General features: G+C 40.4%; 1 protein-coding gene across 4 annotated transcripts in view; it reads left to right on the forward strand.

Moving 5' to 3' along the window:
* The window catches only part of ARMT1 (acidic residue methyltransferase 1), a 138,518-nt gene that overhangs the window by 111,494 nt on the left and 11,478 nt on the right, over positions 1–15,546 (forward strand). For all 4 annotated transcript variants that reach the window (XM_014532147.1, XM_014532145.1, XM_014532148.1 and 1 more), the window contains one exon: positions 7,985–8,302. In XM_014532147.1, the coding sequence (XP_014387633.1) occupies positions 7,985–8,302 (318 nt within the window). The remainder of the gene's footprint in view (positions 1–7,984; positions 8,303–15,546) is intronic.

The following is a 15,546-nucleotide window of genomic DNA, read 5'->3' on the forward strand; positions in this document are numbered from 1 at the left end:
GTTATGTAAGAAGGAAGACGTACAGGAGTCATGGAGAGCAGAGTGGTGTACAGGCTCTTGGGTTTTTATCCAGGCTCTAGCATCATTTGGCTCTATGATCGCAGGCATCTGACTTTACCTCTTTGAATCTCAGTTTCTTGTCTGTCAAATAGGAACATTATTTAAGGATTTGTCTCTTACAATTATTCTTAGGATTGAATGATATACATAAAGTCCTGAGGACATGCACAGTACATGATTGATGCTCAGTGTTTGATTTTCCTTTCCCACTTATTTTCTTTTATCCAGAGATTAAAAGTACAGGCATATGGAAATAGTTTCTGGAAGTGAGAAATTGCTGGACAGGATAAATTACTAAGGAAACGAAAGATCTCTACAGTCATAGAATCATAATGTCGAAAGTGACCTCAAGGTCTTTTATCATCTATCTATCTATCTATCTATCTATCTATCTATCTATCTATCTATCTAGTATTGATTAAACACTTCATGAATTTGCATGTTGTCTTTGCTCAGGGGCCACACTAATCTTCTCTCTGTCGTTCCAATTTTAGTGTATGTGCTGCTGAAGGTCTTTTAAGTCCAGGTCATCTAACTGTATGTAAAATAAAAAATAAGTACCATCTTTAAAATGTCCCTGTCTAGCTAGGGTCCACCCTTTCCTTGAATTCCACCAGAGGCGGGGAATTCACCTCCTCTGTGCAGTCCTAATGGTTTGGCAGTTCTTCATTGTAACAAGTCAGGTTCAGAAACCCTATACTAGAACCACATCCTGGTTCTTTCTTAGTGAAATGTCACAGAATAAATGGGAATCCCCTGTCTTATGATTACCCTTCAAGTGTTTGAAGACATTTATCATGGATTTCTAAGTCTCTTCTTCTGGCAAAACAGCCCAGATCTTTCAAACTTTCCTTGCTTGAATCTTCTTATCATCTGTGAGGTTGGGAGAATTCTAGCCTCTGGGAAATGAATTAAAATGAAAATAAACACTAAAATAATAATCTGCTCATGTAATTACAACTAAACATGTTGATAAGATTCCAAAGTAAAATTTCAACTCCTCTCTTCTTCCACTTCTATCTAGCCTCAGTCTTACACTCTTTTTTTTAAACTTCTGATAATTGCCATTAAGATGTTAAAGTAATACATTTCTGTTCTTGATTCAACAATGTGAGATAGTATCTTTAGATTTTCTGATACAGAATATGAGGAACTTAATGCCTCCTACTTTTTACTCCCTTATTTCTACTTTCCATTTAAAAAATATTATGGTGTATACATTGTCAAGGTTTGTAATATTTATTTCTGCTCTGTAACTATAATTAAGTCTCCATTCCTTTGCCTTGAGGTTCTGTTCATACATTTAAAATAAATTAAAACAGCATTTAAATAACAGAACTACCTAAATATTTTTATTATGGGTTTAATCTTAGCATATGATGCTGAATCCATTCCATTTGGATGATGTCCCTCTTCACATTTCCAGCTGGGAACTGTCCATGGTCCTCGGGGCACAGTCTGACCAGGTTAGGGCCGTGTTGACTGCAGGGAAGCCCGGGACATACTGGCTTCATGGGCAGCTACATTCATTGTCAACTTGTATTGATTTTGTCAGTGATGAGAATTTAAAACTTGAGCTGAATTTTCACTATTTCCCAAGGTTGGTGTTGGCTTTGTGATAACTCAGATTTGGGAAAGGTCTTCCTGATTTTGAAGTGAGATGTTACTATGCAGTGTGCACGCCATTAGATCATGAACCCACGCAGAACAGACCTCATTCTCCTTTTTACCTTCAATTAGATGAAGACATCTACAGGACAAATGTCCCAGTTCTCTTCCCATTTCCTCTTTTGTTGTTAATCTTCACCTGGGGAAATTTTTCCATTGATTTTTAGAGAGTGGAAGGGAGGGGGAGAGACATACAGAGAGAAACATTGATGTGAGAGAGAGACATTGATTCGTGATAGAGCCTGCAACCGAGGTACATGCCCTTGATCAGAATTGAAACTGAGACCTTTCAGTCCTTGGGCTGATGCTCTATCCACTGAACCAAACTGGTGAGGGCTACCATTTCCTCTTAGAACATGGTTTCGACTTTCACCCTTCTCTTTTCTGAACTCTGAATGTTCTCTTGTACAGCTTTTCTCAAACTATCTGTGGGAAGGATTAGTTTTTCCTACAGATTTATTTTCAATTTATTGCTAACCAATACTTTTGTAAAAAATATCAATAAAATGAATTCATGGAAAAATTATTTTTAAAAGACACAAAAAGCATAAGTTTGCATTTTAAGTATCAGAAGCCACAGACATAAAGTTAATATAAATATAATTTAGATAAATATAATCAGAATAAACGTGGGGAAAAGAATCACATATACTGTGCACTTTCTTTTTTGAAAGTGTGTGTGTGTGCAGGGTTAATGCAGAAAACACTATTGTACTGACAGCTTTTTGTCATTCCGCAATTGTATCTGAACAAGAAGTTAGGACTAAAATTCCCTGTATTGAAGTCCTGTGTGCTCACTTTGAATGTAAGTTTTATTGTGATAACGAGCTAGCTTCCTGCTTGTTAACCTTTGTCATCTTGGTTGGGTTGATGACAATGCTCCTAGCAGGGGCTAATGTATATTAAACTTTTTCTATGTTTTGCTTTTAAAGCACTTACAGTAGAAAACGAATCTCACAAAGGATTGTTGATACTAGAAGAGGTTTTAAAGCAATTTCAGAGAGCTCAAGATATTTATTTGTAACTTGTCTCCAAAGTAAAGTAAGTGTGTTTTCAAAATCCATCTTCAAGTATTCATCGGTAGACAGTTTTATCAATTTATTGTGTAAAGGTATACTTAGATTTATCTTTCTATGGAAATTTAAATTCTTTTGATGAAAGAAATGGACTGTATTTGATATACTTTATACTTTTGGGTAATGGTTGGCAAAAGAACCTTAAACCATCACATGCAACGTGTTCGTATTTGCACAACAGATATGTAGCTCCTGTGTCCCTTCTACAAAACCCGAAGGGTCTATACCTGATTCAAAAATTGATGTCAATGCTCTCATCCACAGAAAGTTTCACGATAATACCTGAAGTAGATAGTGTTATATAAGGTTATTAAATGAGTTGTTATAGTAAACAAAAAAAAGCCAAACTGCTATAGAAATTACTGCTCTTACCCTTAATTTCTGAAATTATCTTGTTGGGACTGGGGACAGTTGTAGGAGGTACACTAGAGTTTTATTCACAGTTTGAGTAGCACTGTTCTAGGAGGGTTTTATCTCTATTAAAATTTGTATCCCAGAACCAAATGCAAACTTCAGGCTTGGTTTAGTTCAAGGGAAATAGAAACAGGGAAATAGAAATAGAAGGACATCACCTCCCTTATTCTAGATACTTTACTTATGCAGCCTAAGTTTAGTGTGTGTGTACATGCATGTGTGTGTATGTGCATGTATGCGTGCATGTGTGTGTGTTCATATCACTATTGACAGAACTTTAATGGGCCCAGATTCCCTGGGTGTTCTCAGAGTTGCCACTGTTCTGTGTCATCTTCCTTCCACTTCTGCCCACATCCCTTCTCTAGAGATGATCAGAACTGGTAGTCGCCTATGCATATATGTGGAGATTCTCTTTTTATTTAGGTACAAATGGTACTAGACACATGGTTAGGCACTTGACTTTTTTCACTAACTATATCTATCTCAGAGAGCCTTTCATGTCAGTGTATAAAAAGTTTCCTCCGTTCTTTTTAAGACTACATAATGTTCGGGGGATGGGTGTCTCCTCTTTAACCAGTCACATGCCACTGAACATTCATGTAGTACCTACTCTTTTGCTACCTATGATTGAATAACTTTGCACATACCTTATTTTCCATATTTAATGATCTCCAGGTATATTTTAAAGACTGGAATTGCAGGGCCACAGGATATTTGCCTATTACATTTTGTTACATATTTTGGTGTAAATATTTACCTAGCACAGTGATGGCGAACCTATGACACGCGTGTCAGAGGTGACACGCGAACTCATTTTTTTGGTTGATTTTTCTTTGTTAAATGGCATTTAAATATATAAAATAAATATCAAAAATATACATATTTGTTTTACTATGGTTGCAAATATCAAAAAATTTCTATATGTGACACGGCACCAGAGTTAAATTAGGGTTTTCCAAAATGCTGACACGCCGAGCTCAAAAGGTTCGCCATCACTGACCTAGCATATCTACTCACACTTCTACCAGCAATGTATGAGAGGGCCTGTTTGGGGAGGATTTCTGAGTTTATTTGTTCGCCTTAACTGCAGTAGGTAGAAGCAGCCAACTGGTTTTTAATTTCACAAGATCTGTCTGGGTTTGGATGAATTCAGCCAGAGGTTTGCCACCCGGACATTAGTCATTGTATTTTTTGAGAGGCAGTTGGATCTCACGCATATCCAAATCCATATAATAAATAGCTAGCAACATTATAATAGGAATCAACTGTGTTTTTAAATCACAAACCTTTGGTTTCATTACTCAATGCATTTAATTGGCAATTAATGAAGACATGCATTTAATTAAGAAGTTAAATAGAATGCCTAACTCATATCATTTACAATTGTCTTTGCTAAAAGTATTTGCAAAGGTATCATTATTCATTTGTTGCATTAGTAGGACTAAATCTAAAGATTCGTTAATTAAAGTAAATTTAGTACAGGGACCGCTGTCACTGTCTCTATAGGGCCTGACCTTATTTGCAGATGCGGTTCCCCGTGGAGGTCAGCCCCGATTTGCGTGTCAATGTGGTCTGACAGCAGCCTCAGGTCCTGGCCCGCGATACCCATGTCACGTTACTTCAGCGTATCCTTGAGGTAGCCACGCAACCAGACTCCACTCTGGCCGCTGCCTCCTGATAGCTCTGCAGGTAATTGCATTTGCAGTCTGAGGACATCTGTGCCCAGCAGATCAGCCCTGTGCCCCTGAAGTGCTTAATCAGAGTGCCGGGAGAGTGGCTGTCCCCAAGGCCTTGTCACTGGCTCCCCAGTTCTGCATTTCATACTCGAATTAGCAAATCGTTCACTGGACTGAAACATGTCCCGGAAAGAAATCGGACCTGCTGCCATGTGCCACTGTATCCCATATCCCAGATGAATTTTCTGATTTTTACTGGACATGTATTTGTGCTTTGGATTCACTAGTGGACTGTTTCGGTCCTTGTCGCTAAGGCAGTAAGACTACTGTCTGACATTGAGGTAGAAAAAAATCCCTTGGAGCTGTAATATTTTTACTGTGTTTATTGGTCTCTGGTGTAAGCTGCCAATTGGGTAGTATACTCCAAACTGATAGTAAGTCTATAGTACTCCAGTGTCTGATATGTTTTTTGGGGACCTTTTGAAAATACTTGGTTAACAGTATATTGGCCATGGAAACTCCCTTATTTTGCATTAAGGGTTTTCTTTCAATATAAAAATTAATATCTAATATTCTATGGGGTTTTAGAATGGAGGAGATTAGAATTTCTATCCATGAGCCCTAGCCGGTTTTGCTCAGTGATTAGAGCATTGGCTCTCAGACTGAAGGGTCATGGGTTTGATTCCAGTTGCAGGCTCAATCCTCAGCCTGGTCTGGGCACGTGCGGGAGGCTATCACTTGATGTCTCTCTCTCACATTGATGTTTCTCTCTCTTGCTCTCTACCCCTCCCTTCCACTCTCTCCTAAAATCAGTGGGAAAATATCCTCAGGTGAGAATTAACAAAAAAAATATTTTTTTAATCCATGCATCCTGGAATTTAGGACCTCAGCTTTCTAACCACACATTAGGATTGGCATTTCCAAGTGAAATATAATAGGCCTTGTTTGTCATCACCAGCCCTGATACTGGTTACTGAAATGGAGCAGCTATTGTATTACCATCTGAAAAGACATCAGTAAAGCGATAAAATATCGTATTTGTGATCAAGGGTCCTTGACTCGTTACTCTAAGGGCCGACATGTAATCAGCAGTGTGTGTGTGTGTGTGTGGGGGGGGGGTTTCTTTGCAGAGGGCTGGCTGGGAGAGGGAACGGGGTTACAGAGCCGCTGCCAGGACCTCGAAGAGCAAAGCGTCTCACAAAATAGGTCCTGCAATTAGTTTATTACATCTCTGAAAGGGCAGCTTCTCTAACTACCTCTCCACGCGATGACTTTTATTTCACATTGATGCCTGAGGCTTCCTTGATTAAATTACAGAAATCACCGAAAGGGGGGGGAAAAGTAAGACATTCTCTTTTATAAATAAGAAGTAGGGAGGAGCATTTCAAGTAATATTTTCCCTGTCTACATGCTGTTGGTGGAGGTAAATTTCTCTTAAAACTCAGTTTTAATGCAAAAGGTGTGATTGCATTTTAACTAGCAGCCTGAAATGTGACTGGCTTGTGTAGCTGTAGAATCTGTTATTCAAAGATATCGTTTCTTTTTAGTTGTTTTTTTTTTACCCTAACTACTATTTTTAATAAAAAATAAACTATTTTTGTCAGTTCAGTAGGCTGCAATACTATAGCAGAGCTGGTCAACCAACTGCTTAATCTTATTTAATGCGAACTCCTGTGTTTTGGAACTTGACGTCAACAAGTGATGGTTTTTTAAAAATGAATTTTAAAGATGCCCCTGCTGTGTCTCTTTGGAACATTCTAGATTATGGTAAACAGAAACAGGTGCTCAGGTAACCTTCCCCATGCCTTTCATTGTGTTTATGAACCTAGTGATACATTTTACATCCATTGGAATTATTACTCTCCGTATAGTGGTGTACCTCCCTCTGCTTTTCAGTCTCCCTCCCACCAAATGGCTAGTGATCTCTGCTCCTCTCTTCAGGTCCTGCCAGGTTTAGTTTGTCTTCATGAGAAAAGGGGACACACAGCCAATGAATATTGAAAGAAAGACCTTACTCTCTATGCAATGATGTTCCTATGAGAACATTGCATTATTTAGACTAGTATTAAAGAGACACCTCTAGTTAATTTTTAGTATTTAGTTAGGCGTCTGAGGGTTTACTGTTTTTTTCAAAATCAATTTCCCTACCAAGCTTGAGAACTAATGGTTTTGTAACCATACAGTACTAGATATGGATTGAATCTATTAGTATATTAGTCAACAATTGTTTTTAAAAAATTTGTTTTATTGTTTAAAGTATTGCAAATAGTAGTACATATGTTTCCTTTTTTTCCCCATTGACCTTCACCCAGTCTCCCCTGCCCCCCAATGATTGGTTTTTTTATTAACTCTTTCCAGAAGTCCACATATAAAAGGCTTATATGTCAATTTTATTTTTTTCCTAGCCCTGATTTATATCTCTTATCTTTAAAAAAATTTTATTTGTTGCCCGGCCAGCATGGCTCAATGGTTGAGCATTGACCTATGAACCAGGAGGTCAAGGTTAAATTCCTAGTCAGGGCATGTGCCTGAGTTGTGGGCTCAGTCCCCAGTAGGGGGCGTGCAGGAGGCAGCCAATCAATGATTCTCTCTCAATATTGATGTTTCTATCTCTCTCTCCCTCTCTCTTCCTCTCTGAAATCAATAAAAATATATTAAAAGATTTTTTTAAATTTATTGATTCATTTGAGACATACACACACACACACACACACACACACACACAGAGAGAGAGAAGAGAAGAGGGAGAGAGAGAGAGAGAGAGAGAGAGAGACATCGATTTATTGTTCCACTTATTTATGCATTCATTGGTTGCTTCTTGTATGTGCTCTGACCAGGTATCAAGTCTGTAACCTTGGTATATGGGGACGACACTCTAACCAATTAAGCTACCTGACCAGGGCATATCTCTTCTCTTTTTTAGACACCTAAATTTACCTGACATAGCCTTTACAATTTAATAACTTTCTGAAGAGATGATTTCGATTTTAAAATGGAATGAGGATTAAACCCCGATTCCTTGAAAACCAAACGTAGGTGCCTCTCATTGGCTGCTAATGATTTGGTTCTCACTTTATGTCATTGTCTTAGGACTTGCTCAGTGCTGTAGAGGCAAAGGAAGCTCTGGAAAGGGAAGTTCAGATCTTCCGAGAAAGGCTGCTTGCGGGCCAGCGGGCCTGGGATGCTTCGAAGCAGGAGCTGAGCCTCTTGAAGAAAGACTCTTGCGAGTTGGAGAGAAGTTTGAAGGCCAGTCTGGAGGCGGCCGCAGCCTCGCAAAGCCAGCACACCTCGTTTAGGGAGAAAATTGCAGACCTCCTTAGGGGCAGCTTGGGCATGATTGGGTCCACAGAGGAGGCCATTCTGGAGAAGATTCGAGAAATGGACAGCCAGGAAGAGAGCCAGAAAAGGGTGAGTGAGGCCTCTCCAGGACAGTGCACTCATTCACTTAGCATCCTCACTAACTGCGTTATCTGAGTGAGTGAAAGGTATCATTTAAATGTGGTTTCAATTTCTTACTTTCAATGATGTACCGTACTTACCAAGCCTGGAGAGTCACTCCCGCAACTGCTGACTACATTGTGGGTCCGGAGTCAGAACCTCCAGGCGGATCCTGTCCCTGTCGCACACTCCCTCCCTCCAGGTGTGACCTGGGGCAGGTTCCCCAGAGAATGGCCTGGGAGATTGTGTTCACTCACCTTCAGTACAGGGACAGCACAGTCCACACCCCTTATCTGAAGCCCCTGGGGTCCAATGTGTTTTTGAATTCAGAATTTTTCGGAGTTTAGAAAGGCGATAGAGGAGGCAGTCTGCCACAGCCCCCCTCGGCGGGGCCAGGGACAGGCCCCCTAATCTACCACACGCATCGTTCAAAAACCCATGAGCAGCCCCTCCACGTGCGGCCCTCCCAGCTCATGCAGAGTCTCATGTCACCTCGGGTCAGGGCTGCTGCCAAATCGGGGCTGTCCAAGCTTTATTGGTAAATGAGTTACAGAAAGCCTGCCAGGTTTCAGATTGTTTTGGATTTTGGAATTGCAGGGTAGGGCTCCTAGATCTCTAAGTACCTGTCTCATAAGGTGGTTGTTTACTGTAGGTGCTTAATGCAAAACAAGTTTTTGTTATGTCCTTTACACGCCGTCTGACAAGTAGCAACAATAAATGTGCACTGTTGCTGCCCCTGCTTCTCCTCCTCTCCCTCCTTCGCTCCTCCTTTTGCTAATGTGGAGGTGCCTAAAACAGTCTTTTCGGGGACCTTTGTAACAAGTGGAGAAAAATGATTTGATTCGCACCTATGACTGGGGCTTATTTAATTTTGTTATCTTGTTTATATTATTAATAAATCCCATGTTCTGTAAAGTTTTGCTTAGTTAAGTCAAATTCAGCCCAACTCTAAGTTATCATCCAGTGCAAATTATTGAAGTTCTAATCACTGAGGTTTAAAGTGAGTCATACCCAAACTCTATGTGTACTTCCATTAGGAACTGTTTCTTCTACTAGTATTTACAGGCGTAGTCAAAAGGAGACAATGCGCATGTCCATTTCTTAATGTTCCCGAAAACCTTAGAGTGATCATTAACTCAGAGTTCATGGCTGCACTTGTCAATCTCCTCTAGCAATATAGCATTTTAAATCCTCTTTAAGAATTCTGTAGCATTCACGTGTGCTCTAGGAGCAACCTTCGTGACCGCTTTGTCCAGTATGGGGTTCTTCTCTTTGTGGATATCAAGTGCTCGTCCTTGTAAGAAGTGTGGGTCTGTGAGAGGAACCCCGTTTTCCTTGTAATTCAGTACACAGATAGGCACTAGATGGGGGAAGGAAGTTATTTACAGAACTGAGAAAGAAGGACTTCATTAGGCTATTTACCTTGAATAGTAATAGATGGACTTCAATAGCTAATGGTTCTTTGCCATTTCATTTTATTGCTTCCCTCTGCTATTTTCCCAAATGTTCTCTGAAGCTATTTTAATTCCAGCATGTGAAATGTGGCACAAAATTGTCAGCATAATGTATATGTTTATTTTGTAAAGCAAAACGGTGTAAATTGGTTAGGCTGGATGGCCTTCCCCCACTTCCCATAACAATTACAATGATTCAGTGTCTCTTAGTGCCTTTGTCTGCCTTTCCCACCCTGTAATTTTTTTTAAGTAGCCGCTCTCCCCATTTAAAAGCCTGAAATCAAGCATATAGCCAGCCTCTTGTGTGACTCATCTTCAAGTGAAATCAGGAGAAAATGGATTTCATATATTGTCTTTGAGATGTTTCTGAAGAACGGGAGCCGTACAAATTGATGAATGTGTTTGTTGAGGAGGCGGCATACCCTGCCAGCTGCCGTGGTTAAATACAGTCAAAAATTGAGTGATCCCCACGTGGAGGTCCAACGGTGGGTTCAGGCTGGGCTCTCCACTCCCTGTCGCCTCCTACTTACTGAACATCGCTTTCCTTGTTTACCCCTTTGCTCTTCATTTGTCCTCTCCGTTATTGGCAATTCTCATCAGGACACCACCCACGCTTTTTCAAGCAGCCATTTCTATTGTTCCTTGCTTTTGTGCTTATAGCAAAATCTAATATTCTTTTTTGAAAGCTTTACATATCTTAGAGAGCAGACTTCCTCAGCCTGGGCACTGTTGAAATTTGGGGCTGGGCAGTCATTTGTTTGGGGGCCATTTTGTGCCCTGTAGGGTGGTCAGCAGCAGCTCTGGACTTCTCCCCACTAGATACCACTCACATTCCTTTTCTCCACAGCTTGTGACAACCAAACATGTGTCCAGACATTGCCATGTGCCCCTGGAGGGGGGATGAATTTACACCCTTTCCTCCCGTTGAAAACCACTCTTTTAAAGAAACATTCTACTGTCCATTTCCAGGATTTCTACATGAGTATTTAGATGTTATTTAGCCTTGAAATTTCAGGACACTCGTAACACGTGTTTTTGAAATGACGCGTTGCACAATGACAGAAAGTTGCGACATTTTCAGGTTTTAGTTTAGCATTTTGAGGCCAAATTAAAAAAAAAAATCTTTATTGTTGAAAGTATTACATAGGTCCTCCCCCCCTCCCATTAACCTCTTCCAGCCCACTCCCCCTCTCCCCCCCAGACCCTCACCACCGCATTATCTGTGTCCACTGGTTATGCATATATGCATACAAGTTCATTGGTTGATCTCTTCCAACCCACCCTCCCCTGCCTCCCCCCTGAGGTTCAACAGTTTGTTCATGCTTCTCTTTCTCTGGGTCTATTTTTGCTCATCAGTTTATTTGGTTCATTAGATTCCACATATGAGTGAGATCATGTGATACTTATCTTTCTCTGACTGGCTTATTTGGCTTAGCATAATATTCTCCAAGTCCATCCATGCTGCTGTAAATGGTAAGAGTTCTTCCTTTTTTATTGCCACATAGTGTCCATCGTGTAGCTGTACCATAATTTTTTTTTTTTATTCGCTCATCTGCTGATGGGCACGTAGGCTGTTTCCAAATCTTAGCTATTGTAAATTGTGCTGCTATGGACGGACATAGGGGAGGCCAAAATTTTTGTCTCCCTTTTAGATGTTGCCTCACTGGTTAATCATTTGCATGAGAATTATGACTGTGATTGATTTCCATGTAATTAAAGATAAATTAATAGATGCTCACAAACATTTATCTAGACCAGGGGTCCTCAAACTTTTTAAACAGGGGGACAGTTCACTGTCCCTCAGACCATTGGAGGGCCAGACTATAGTTTAAAAAAAAACTATGAACAAATTCCTATGCACACTGCACATATCTTATTTTGAAGTAAAAAAACAAAACGGGAACAAATACAATATTTGTATTTGCATGTAGCCCGTGGGCCGTAGTTTGAGGACCCCTGATCTAGACCAAGCTCTTCCGTTCTGCTTTATGTACACGTAAGGCTCTGTTTTCCCCACTGGCGTGCATCTTGGTCTGACAGCTCTGTGGGAGCTGTGGGGACCCAGCCCGTGCCCCGAAGGAACTGGGGTGTGTCCCACAAGTCCCCACGCCCCCTTCTGAGCTCATCATTCTGCTCTGTTCTTAGTCTTCAAATCTCCTAAGCAAACATTTACCAAGAAGCTTCCACAGACTCCCACTGACCTTTCATTGTCCAAAAGTGTGTTACACAGTCACCCCTGGCTACAGGGCACTGGGAAGAGTGAACAGATAGGGATTTTGGCTCTCCCAGCCCCGAGTGTATTAATATCCTAGGATAGCTGTAACAAAGTACCATGAACTGGAGGAGGAAGATCTTAGACAATAGAAGTGTATTGTCTCATAGTCCTGGAGACTAGAAGTCCCAAGTCAAGCTGTCAGCAGGATTGGTTTCTTCTGAGGGTGTGATAGGGAATCTGTCCCATGCCTCTCGCCTAGCTTCTGGCAGCCTTAGCTACCACTTGGCTTGTTCTCTCTGTTTTCACATCATTTTCCTTTTATTTGTATGTGTCTCTGTGTCCAAACTTCCCCTTTATATAAGGATATGAGTCACATTGGACTAGGGGCCACCCTAACGACCTCATTTTAACTTGATTATCTCTGTAAAGACTCCATTTCCATGGGGGGAAAAGAAGACTCATGTAACACTTTAAACAATAAAAAATTTAAATAAAAAAAAGGACTCCATTTCCAAATAAAGTCACATTCTGAGGTACTGGGGGACTTCAACATACCGCTTTTTGGGGGACCTAATTTACCCCATAACAAAAGTTGATAGGCACACAGGTGGAGAGGGTAGGATTAGCTAGTCAACAGTGTCAGCCACACATACTGACAGGAAGGAAGGAGAATTTGATTGATGTTCCATCTGGTTCCTAATAACTTATTTTATATATTTCTTTTTTTATATATATATATTTTATTGATTTTTTACAGAGAGGAAGGGAGAGAGATAGATAGTTAGAAACATCAATGGGAGAGAAACATCGATCAGCTGCCTCCTGCACATCTCCCACTGGGGATGTGCCCGCAACCCAGGTACATGCCCTTGACTGGAATCGAACCTGGGACCTTTCAGTCCGCAGGCCGACGCTCTATCCACTGAGCCAAACCGGTTTCGGCATTTTTATATATTTCTTAAGTGAATAACTTGAATAATCAGAAGAGTCGTTTAAGTCCAAAAGGCACTGGTCCTTAAGTGACCCACGTGGCTCTTTCTCCAGTTTAGAGCTCTCGTGTTTCCATTTGGCTCAAACTTAGTGCAAAAGAACCTCTTTGGTGAAATCAACAACAACTTGTCCTTGGGAAGTGAATTAATTCTTTAGGGCGTTATTATTTCCCTTCTAAAAATCAAGCTGCTTGGGTTTGAAGTGTGGTTTACTTCAGTGCCTTTTTTGTTTAAAAACAATTGAGGTATGTATTCTTTATTACATCCCCCCTTCCCTCCCCCCATTCCCTACCTTTTTCTAGTGCCGAAATCCACGGCACATTTTGTCCCATAGACTATCAGGGGTATATGAATAGTCGATACTAAGAAAAAGAGAGAAAGAAATGCTTCGTGATTCTTCAGACTTCTTGGTGTGGAAATCGTACCACCAGTGTCGGTGGGACACCTATGTTCATCCAGGCACTGGCATCTGATGTTCCCAAGAATGGAGTCAGATGGGAACATTCATTTATTAGGATACTTTTATGTAAATTTAGCTCTGAAAAAACTTGGTAGTGTATCCACTGAGACCTCAGTAAGCTTATGAAGCCGAGTTCTGATGCATAGAGTGTGGGGAGGTTCTCAGCTGTTCGATCCTCTCTGGACACCGGAACCTTGAGAGGGCACTTGGTGGATCTGCACAGTTCACCATCGACATCCTGGTGCTTTTACAAGTTCTACTCTGCTGAGTCTTCACGGTCCATGGGACACTCTTGGGTTCACACAGGGTGAGGGTTCAGCACAGACCCTCTCACCTTTGATTCAACATGCTTGTCCCTTACTTGTCCTTCTCAGAAAGACTTCAGGCTCTGTGGGCTGAAAATAAGTAGAGAAACATGACGTAGGACACAGGACACTTCCCAAAAGGCCCCTTGAACTGTGTATGACAAGAGCATAGAATTGACCGAAACAACATACTGCAGGAGTGATACTGATGATAAAAATGTATGCGGTGTGGCGAACTTCAATTGAGTATAAATACCGTGCTACTCAAATGATCGAAATGATCTCACCTAATTATCATAACAAAGTCTGTACATTTCAAAGAGGTTAATTACTTGTTTTGGTTAACACACTGGCAAGTAGTAGAGTTGGAATTTGAAACCAGGACGATCGGACACCTAAGTCCCTGTCCCACAGTCTGGTCTACATTAGGATGTCCCCTTTTTCCTTTAGGGTCAGTATTACTTCCTTAGTCTAGCTTCCTGCAGTTGTTCAAGGTGTCATCTTCGAACTGGAGTCTTTATGGATTGATTTCTATGGAAGACTTTGCTTTCCCCTGTTCTGTAGTGTGCAGACTGTGGCTAAGTGATCACTCAGTTTCCCATCTCTCCAGTTGAGGTTTTCTGTGTTTCTGTGGGATAGGAGAAGTGTTGAATGATCTTCAGGTAGAAAGACTCATTTCCCACATGAAGATAAATGTGGAACCACATTTCCTGCTGCACAGGAATGTGCTGTATAATATGATATCATTAAACAGTCCCCAGGAGGCAGTATCCTGGGGACGATGTTTGATGGCCATTGTTTTGTAGGTTGTACTTGGTATGTTGTACCAAGACAAGCATACCTTTCTCTTGCATTAAGATCAGATCTATCATTAGTTAGGATGAGAAATACGAAATGATGGTTCTCAGAGTCTTCATATTCTGTATGAAATTTGAAATTTCCTTGGGAAATATAATTCCTTGGATGTGGCATTGAGCAGCTTCCCACAAATATTTGATTTCAAGCACCCTCAGAGGTCTAGAATTAATGGGAACATAGCCCTGTGACCTTGAGAACAATAGAAGTACAGGATTAGAGAGTGTAGAGGTCAAGTAGTCTATCATTTCTGATTAGAGCACTTCAACCCACCCCAGCACATTCTTAACTAATGATTGGCCAACTTCTGGCCATCTCCAGCAACTGGGAGTCTACTGCCTGACATGGAAAGATGCTTAAAATGTGAGGTAAAAGCAAAAAGATAAAATGGCAAATATAGTGTCATCTCAATGATATTTAAACAGTGCATGAAATAGGTTATTTGAAAATATTAATAGTTTCTATCTCTGGGCAGTGAGATCACGGGGATTATTTTTTGGTTTATTTATTTATTTATTTTGTTCTGAATGGATCTTTAACAATGGGCATGCATTACTTTATAATTATAGGGACCAGGGAAAAATTTTTTTCTTACATTGAAGTGAATTCTTTTTCTGATTTATAACTATTGATCCTCAGCTTAAGCTCTGAGGGTAACTCAGAACAAATCCTATTGTTTCAAAATATTTAACACAGCTTTAATTTCTTCTTGCCTTTAAGCATGGTTGTTTATAGATAGACAAGCAGAAGTTGTTTTTTTAAACAGAAGCAGTAAATCTGAAACCATCAAGATATTTCAATTTCTGTGAGAATGGTACTATTATGTAAATATCTACTACTTTCCCCCCTCTCCTTTTTGAAAACAAACCATCAAAACCAAATTTATCACCTCACACTTGGTGTTTTTATTGAATTCAACATTTTATGAAAACTAGA

This window comes from Myotis brandtii, unplaced genomic scaffold (genome assembly GCF_000412655.1).
Source record: "Myotis brandtii unplaced genomic scaffold, ASM41265v1 scaffold847, whole genome shotgun sequence".
Classification (NCBI taxonomy): Eukaryota; Metazoa; Chordata; class Mammalia; order Chiroptera; family Vespertilionidae; genus Myotis; species Myotis brandtii.